This window comes from Toxorhynchites rutilus, unplaced genomic scaffold (genome assembly GCF_029784135.1).
Source record: "Toxorhynchites rutilus septentrionalis strain SRP unplaced genomic scaffold, ASM2978413v1 HiC_scaffold_26, whole genome shotgun sequence".
Classification (NCBI taxonomy): Eukaryota; Metazoa; Arthropoda; class Insecta; order Diptera; family Culicidae; genus Toxorhynchites; species Toxorhynchites rutilus.
This window is the reverse complement of record NW_026599828.1, coordinates 21,516-29,397: the sequence shown is the minus strand read 5'-3', so window position 1 is coordinate 29,397 and position 7,882 is coordinate 21,516. Positions and strand designations below refer to the sequence as shown.

Genomic DNA, 7,882 nt, shown 5'->3' with positions numbered 1-7,882 from the left:
TATATGTTTACCTTTGCTTCCATCGTGTTTCGCGTCTCGTCCTGTTCAGTTTTCGCACGTAAAATTGTTGTTAGCAGCAAAATGAGTTTTACTTTCGGTAACCCGGTTGCGAGCGTTGCGCCAACGATGGGCACCACCAATCCAGTGACGACCGCCAGTACTGGTTTCGGATTTGGCGCGTCTACATTCGGAGTTCCGGCTCTACCACGTCTGCTGCAGCTGCTACCTCATCTAGTGCTCCGACACTTAGTTTCGGAGCAGGTCTTACAGCAACAACTTCGGTCACAGCAGCATCTACAGCAGCCGGTCAATTAACGTTGGGAAGTTTCACCGCTTCAAATCCAGCAGCTCAGTCGGCGGCAAATTTGACAACGACCACGCAAACAACTCAGTCATCTTCGGTATCCGGTACACAGCTGAACTTCTGTCAGTTGGAAGAATTCATAAACAAATGGATGCTCGAGTTGGAGGAACAGGAGAAGCTTTTTACTAACCCAGGTGAACGCTTGGGATAAACTTTTGTTGGGCAATGGCGAAAAAATAGTTGCCCTCAATGAGGCTGTCGAGAAGGTGAAGGCCGAGTAAGATGCAATGGAGCAGGACCTAGAATTCGTCACTGCTCAGCATACCGATTTGGAGGAGTGTATTATACCGCTCGAGGAGGAACTTTCCAAAATCGTTCAGGTTGATATCGAACGAGGCCAAACTTACTCAATGGCGGAAACATTAGACTCGCAGCTCAAACAAATGTCCGAGGATCTCAAGGAAGTGATTGAACATATAAACGAGTCGAACAAATACTCCGATCCGAGCGATCCTTTGGTGCAGATTGGAAAGATACTAAATGCTCACATGAATTCTCTACAATGGATTGAATCATCCACCTCCAGCATAACCACCCGTTTGGAGGAAATTGGTAAAATGCACGATACACTGAGGAAGGATAACGAGCGATCATTTCGGTTGAATTATGACAATTAAAACTCGACATAGTTGGTATTTCAATAAAGATATGTAAATGTTGAAATTAATGTTCTTCTTTTTCATTCAATGATGTTACGCACATTCCACATTATAAGCATTGTTCCAACAGTGATCGTCATTTGCTTGTGCTCCCCGATGAGGAAAAAATCGAGTGCGAGTTTTGCCACAAAAAGTTCATCGATTCCGGATATTTCCTTAGCATTGGCAGATAAATTACTGAGGCACAAATGGTTTCGGCCGAATTTTCTGATTTGACAATACACATATCCTTCCTTTAGAACACTTTTCAAACTATTGAACAATTGAAAAATACCGAACAAAACCAAAAACGTTTTCGTTACATTTTTCGTCAATAGTATTTTTTCATTTTACACCATATAAAATCATACACATAATAATGTCAGAAAGAAAAATAATGCAAAAGTAGGCCGAAAGCTTTTTCCTTGCATTTTGATTCGATCAAAGCAAGCATTGTGTGTATGGAATAACAATGCTCACTGAAGGTTATAACAACAAGAAAAGAGCAAGTAATATAACCTTCAGCCAGGAAAATGAAGCAAATGACCTTCAAGCCAAGGATTCCCACAGGATTAGGAGGCCCCAAAAGTTCTCGGGCCTACCAGGAAGCAGGAGGAGATGGAGGTGGACCAAAAAAAGATCGCTTTCCAGTCGAACCAGCCCACAATAAGAAGTACATCTATCCAGATGTGGATTGGATCGAAGATGAAATTCCGCCACCACTTGTGCCGAGCGATAGACCCCAGGTATGGTTTTGGAACATTGCTCATTCGAACATGAATTTTATCGAGAATGAAAGGCCGCCGCCGTTGGTTCCCAATTACACATATCTTCGGGCTGACGACGAGGATGTGTTCGATTGGGAACCAACTAATTTTTCAGAAATCGAAGATGCCATATTCAGGAAGATGAAAGCTGAAAGAAGTCTTTGGAATATTAGGGCCGAAAATGAAAAATTGAAACAGGAGAATGAAAAGCTGAAGGCAACGAAAGGAGTGAGTCTCCTAAATTGTTGCTGTTCTAGCTTATTGTTGTGCATGATAGACGTGGTGGCGAGGGCGGTTTTTAATTATTTTTAGAATTAATAATTAAGGATGTTTTGTTTTTGTTACGTGTTGTAGAGTTTATTTTAGCTCCTGTTATATTTTTAAATGATTTTTTTGGGTTTATTAACTAATTACTTATTTATTATTATTCAATTTTTTAATTGAATTTTTCAAAATGAAAGGCATCAAATCATGTTTTATAGTGTATTGTAGTTTTAGTGGAATTGTATTAAATATAACATTTTACGAAAAATGATAGGGTTTTTATGCCTTTTTGAGAGAGAACATTTGCGTTGTTCTACTCACAGAGGCTTTTCCCTATTCAAAAAGATAAAGATTTTAGATGATTTTTTGAGGTTTTTTAGTTTTTAGTCTCGTTGAGGTTTTTAGGTTTAGTAATTTATTTTTTATTCATTGCTATTTAAATTTTTAATTGAATTTAATAACATTTAACGAAAAATGATAGGGTTTTTATGCCTTTCTGAGAAAGAATATTGTATTGTTCTACTCACAGAGGCTTTTCCCTATTCTTAAACAAGAACAATTCTTGATTGTCGAAAAAATATGATTGATTTCAAATAAAACCTTTAAAAATGTATTCCATTTTGTTTTATTATAATAATTTGCACTAGTCCCTCCAAACGCAAATATCATTTGAAGGGTTTTTTGTCAGCTGTATTCGGCTTTTTTTGTTTTCAAAACAATCAAATCTCTCTTTTTCTCTTTCTCTTCAACTTTTCCGGTCTCTTCATCTCTCTATCTCTTAATCACTTTATCTGTTCATCTCTTGGTCTTTTGATCTCTTTATCCTTTTATCTTTTTATTTCTTTATCTCTTTATCTCTTTATCACTTTATCTCTATATCTCTTTATCTCTTCATCTATTCATCTCTTCATCTCTTTATCTCTTTTCGCCTTATCTCTTCACCTCATTTATCTCTTTATCTATTTATCTCTTTCTCTCTTTATCTCTGTATCTCTGTATCTTTTTATCTCTTTATCTCTTTATCTTTCTCTCTTTATCTCTTTCTCTTTTTATCTTTTTCTCTTTTTCTCAATTTATTCCCATCTCTTCATCTCATTCTTATTTTCTCACTTTCGCACTTTGCCACTTTTTCACATTCTCAGTTTATTATTTTCATCATTTTACTCACTTTCTCACATCCACTTTCACACTTTCCAACATTCGCTCTTTTTTACATTTGTTGTCGGTAACGATCTGTACTCACCGTTTCATCAGGATTTTATTGTTCACTAGCTGACCCGCCTAACTTCGTCCCGCCCAGAATGGATTTTTATTGTTATGAATACTTTCAATCATTCACGTTTTCTTAATAAGTGAACGCTCATAGTAAAAGGAAATTGTAAAAGCTCAATTAGAATCCTTCACAATTTCTTTTTACTATAAACTTAATAGAACTTCTACCACATCTCGACATTATAATATTCTCGTATAATATTCATTCATTCTCGTTCAAGATTCTTCAATCACTTGCATTTAGTTTCCACTTCACCCCCCGATAGGTTGAAATTAATCCACCGAAAATGACTGTAGTGAAAGTGGGAGGTGTATGTATGAAATTCAATCACATTTATTATCTTCGAAAATAACTAGCTCTGATCCGAATCATCCAGCTTGAACCGTGAAATTTGGAGAAAAATTCAGACGAATTTCAAATAATTATTTTAGTCGTTGCACCATCTGGTTATAAATCAAATGCCATTCATAAAGTCTGTGATTTGATTTTTTCTGGGAACCCTAAATTTAAAAAGCTTGCATTATCTGGAAACGATATGAAAGAACGACATTGGAAATTATTGTTTATAGAACTGTCACGTCAGAATATATGTTTACCTTTGCTTCCATCGTGTTTCGCGTCTCGTCCTGTTCAGTTTTCGCACGTAAAATTGTTGTTAGCAGCAGAATGAGTTTTACTTTCGGTAACCCGGTTGCGAGCGTTGCGCCAACGATGGGCACCACCAATCCAGTGACGACCGCCAGTACTGGTTTCGGATTTGGCGCGTCTACATTCGGAGTTCCGGCTCTACCACGTCTGCTGCAGCTGCTACCTCATCTAGTGCTCCGACACTTAGTTTCGGTGCAGGTCTTACAGCTACAACTTCGGTCACAGCAGCATCTACAGCAGCCGGTCAATTAACGTTGGGAAGTTTCACCGCTTCAAATCCAGCAGCTCAGTCGGAGGCAAATTTGACAACGACCACGCAAACAACTCAGTCATCTTCGGTATCCGGTACACAGCTGAACTTCTGTCAGTTGGAAGAATTCATAAACAAATGGACGCTCGAGTTGGAGGAACAGGAGAAGCTTTTTACTAACCCAGGTGAACGCTTGGGATAAACTTTTGTTGGGCAATGGCGAAAAAATAGTTGCCCTCAATGAGGCTGTCGAGAAGGTGAAGGCCGAGTAAGATGCAATGGAGCAGGAGCTAGAATTCGTCACTGCTCAGCATACCGATTTGGAGGAGTGTATTATACCGCTCGAGGAGGAACTTTCCAAAATCGTTCAGGTTGATATCGAACGAGGCCAAACTTATTCAATGGCGGAAACATTAGACTCGCAGCTCAAACAAATGTCCGAGGATCTCAAGGAAGTGATTGAACATTTAAACGAGTCGAACAAATACTCCGATCCGAGCGATCCTTTGGTGCAGATTGGAAAGATACTAAATGCTCACATGAATTCTCTACAATGGATTGAATCATCCACCTCCAGCATAACCTCCCGTTTGGAGGAAATTGGTAAAATGCACGATACACTGAGGAAGGATAACGAGCGATCATTTCGGTTGAATTATGACAATTAAAACTCGACATAGTTGGTATTTCAATAAAGATATGTAAATGTTGAAATTAATGTTCTTCTTTTTCATTCAATGATGTTACGCACATTCCACATTATAAGCATTGTTCCAACAGTGATCGTCATTTGCTTGTGCTCCCCGATGAGGAAAAAATCGAGTGCGGGTTTTGCCACAAAAAGTTCATCGATTCCGGATATTTCCTTAGCATTGGCAGATAAATTACTGAGGCACAAATGGTTTCGGCTGAATTTTCTGATTTGACAATACACATATCCTTCCTTTAGAACACTATTCAAACCATTGAACAATTGAAAAATACCGAACAAAACCAAAAACGTTTTCGTTACATTTTTCGTCAATAGTATTTTTTCATTTTACACCATATAAAATCATACACATAATAATGTCAGAAAGAAAAATAATGCAAAAGTAGGCCGAAAGCTTTTTCCTTGCATTTTGATTCGATCAAAGCAAGCATTGTGTGTATGGAATAACAATGCTCACTGAAGGTTATAACAACAAGAAAAGAGCAAGTAATATAACCTTCAGCCAGGAAAATGAAGCAAATGACCTTCAAGCCAAGGATTCCCACAGGATTAGGAGGCCCCAAAAGTTCTCGGGCCTACCAGGAAGCAGGAGGAGATGGAGGTGGACCAAAAAAAGATCGCTTTCCAGTCGAACCAGCCCACAATAAGAAGTACATCTATCCAGATGTGGATTGGATCGAAGATGAAATTCCGCCACCACTTGTGCCGAGCGATAGACCCCAGGTATGGTTTTGGAGCATTGCTCATTCGAACATGGATTTTATCGAGAATGAAAGGCCGCCGCCGTTGGTTCCCAATGACACATATCTTCGGGCTGACGACAAGGATGTGTTCGATTGGGAACCAACTAATTTTTCAGAAATCGAAGATGCCATATTCAGGAAGATGAAAGCTGAAAGAAGTCTTTGGAATATTAGGGCCGAAAATGAAAAATTGAAACAGGAGAATGAAAAGCTGAAGGCAACGAAAGGAGTGAGTCTCCTAAATTGTTGCTGTTCTAGCTTATTGTTGTGCATGATAGGCGTGGTGGCGAGGGCGGTTTTTAATTATTTTTAGAATTAATAATTAAGGATGTTTTGTTTTTGTTACGTGTTGTAGAGTTTATTTTAGCTCCTGTTATATTTTTAGATGATTTTTTTGGGTTTTTTGGGTTTATTAACTAATTACTTATTTATTATTATTCAATTTTTCAACTGAATTTTTCAAAATGAAAGGCATCAAATCATGTTTTATAATGCATTGTAGTTTTAGTGGAATTGTATTAAATATAACATTTTACGAAAAATGATAGGGTTTTTATGCTTTTTTGAGAGAGAACATTTGCGTTGTTCTACTCACAGAGGCTTTTCCCTATTCAAAAAGATAAAGATTTTAGATGATTTTTTGAGGTTTTTTAGTTTTTAGTCTCGTTGAGGTTTTTAGGTTTAGTAATTTATTTTTTATTCATTGCTATTTAAATTTTTAATTGAATTTAATAACATTTAACGAAAAATGATAGGGTTTTTATGCCTTTCTGAGCAAGAATATTGTATTGTTCTACTCACAGAGGCTTTTCCCTATTCTTAAACAAGAACAATTCTTGATTGTCGAAAAAATATGATTGATTTCAAATAAAACCTTTAAAAATGTATTCCATTTTGTTTTATTATAATAATTTGCACTAGTCCCTCCAAACGCAAATATCATTTGAAGGGTTTTTTGTCTGCTGTATTCGGCTTTTTTTGTTTTCAAAACAATCAAATCTCTCTTTTTCTCTTTCTCTTCAACTTTTCCGGTCTCTTCATCTCTCTATCTCTTAATCACTTTATCTGTTCATCTCTTGGTCTTTTGATCTCTTCATCCTTTTATCTTTTTATTTCTTTATCTCTTTATCTCTTTATCACTTTATCTCTTTATTTCTTTATCTCTATATCTCTTTATCTCTTCATCTATTCATCTCTTCATCTCTTCATCTCTTCATCTCTTTATCTCTTTTCGCCTTATCTCTTCACCTCATTTATCTCTTTCTCTCTTTATCTCTGTATCTCTGTATCGTTTTATCTCTTTATCTCTTTATCTTTCTCTCTTTATTTCTTTCTCTTTTTATCTTTTTCTCAATTTATTCCCATCTCTTCATCTCATTCTTATTTTCTCACTTTCGCACTTTGCCACTTTTTCACATTCTCAGTTTATTATTTTCAGCATTTTACTCACTTTCTCACATCCACTTTCACACTTTCCAACATTCGCTCTTTTTTACATTTGTTGTCGGTAACGATCTGTACTCACCGTTTCATCAGGATTTTATTGTTCACTAGCTGACCCGCCTAACTTCGTCCCGCCCAGAATGGATTTTTATTGTTATGAATACTTTCAATCATTCACGTTTTCTTAATAAGTGAACGCTCATAGTAAAAGGAAATTGTAAAAGCTCAATTAGAATCCTTCACAATTTCTTTTTACTATAAACTTAATAGAACTTCTACCACATCTCGACATTATAATATTCTCGTATAATATTCATTCATTCTCGTTCAAGATTCTTCAATCACTTGCATTTAGTTTCCACTTCACCCCCCGATAGGTTGAAATTAATCCACCGAAAATGACTGTAGTGAAAGTGAAAGGTGTATGTATGAAATTCAATCACATTTATTATCTTCGAAAATAACTAGCCCTGATCCGAATCATCCAGCTTGAACCGTGAAATTTGGAGAAAAATTCAGACGAATTTCAAATAATTATTTTAGTCGTTGCACCATCTGGTTATAAATCAAATGCCATTCATAAAGTCTGTGATTTGATTCTTTCTGGGAACCCTAAATTTAAAAAGCTTGCATTATCTGGAAACGATATGAAAGAACGATATTGGAAATTATTGTTTATAGAACTGTCACGTCAGAATATATGTTTACCTTTGCTTCCATCGTGTTTCGCGTCTCGTCCTGTTCAGTTTTCGCACGTAAAATTGTTGTTAGCAGCAGAAT

General features: G+C 36.6%; 2 protein-coding genes across 2 annotated transcripts; both read left to right on the top strand.

Annotated features, from left to right (window-relative positions):
* Nucleotides 1-591: 591 nt before the first annotated feature.
* Nucleotides 592-981, top strand: LOC129781886 (nuclear pore glycoprotein p62-like). Its single transcript, XM_055789396.1, has one exon. It carries the CDS (start codon nucleotides 592-594, stop codon nucleotides 979-981), a length of 390 nt encoding a protein of 129 aa, XP_055645371.1.
* A 2,981-nt stretch (nucleotides 982-3,962) lies between these two features.
* On the top strand, nucleotides 3,963-4,872 carry LOC129781896 (nuclear pore glycoprotein p62-like). The gene has a single exon (XM_055789405.1). It carries the CDS (start codon nucleotides 4,483-4,485, stop codon nucleotides 4,870-4,872), a length of 390 nt encoding a protein of 129 aa, XP_055645380.1. The 5' UTR covers nucleotides 3,963-4,482.
* Nucleotides 4,873-7,882: the final 3,010 nt, after the last annotated feature.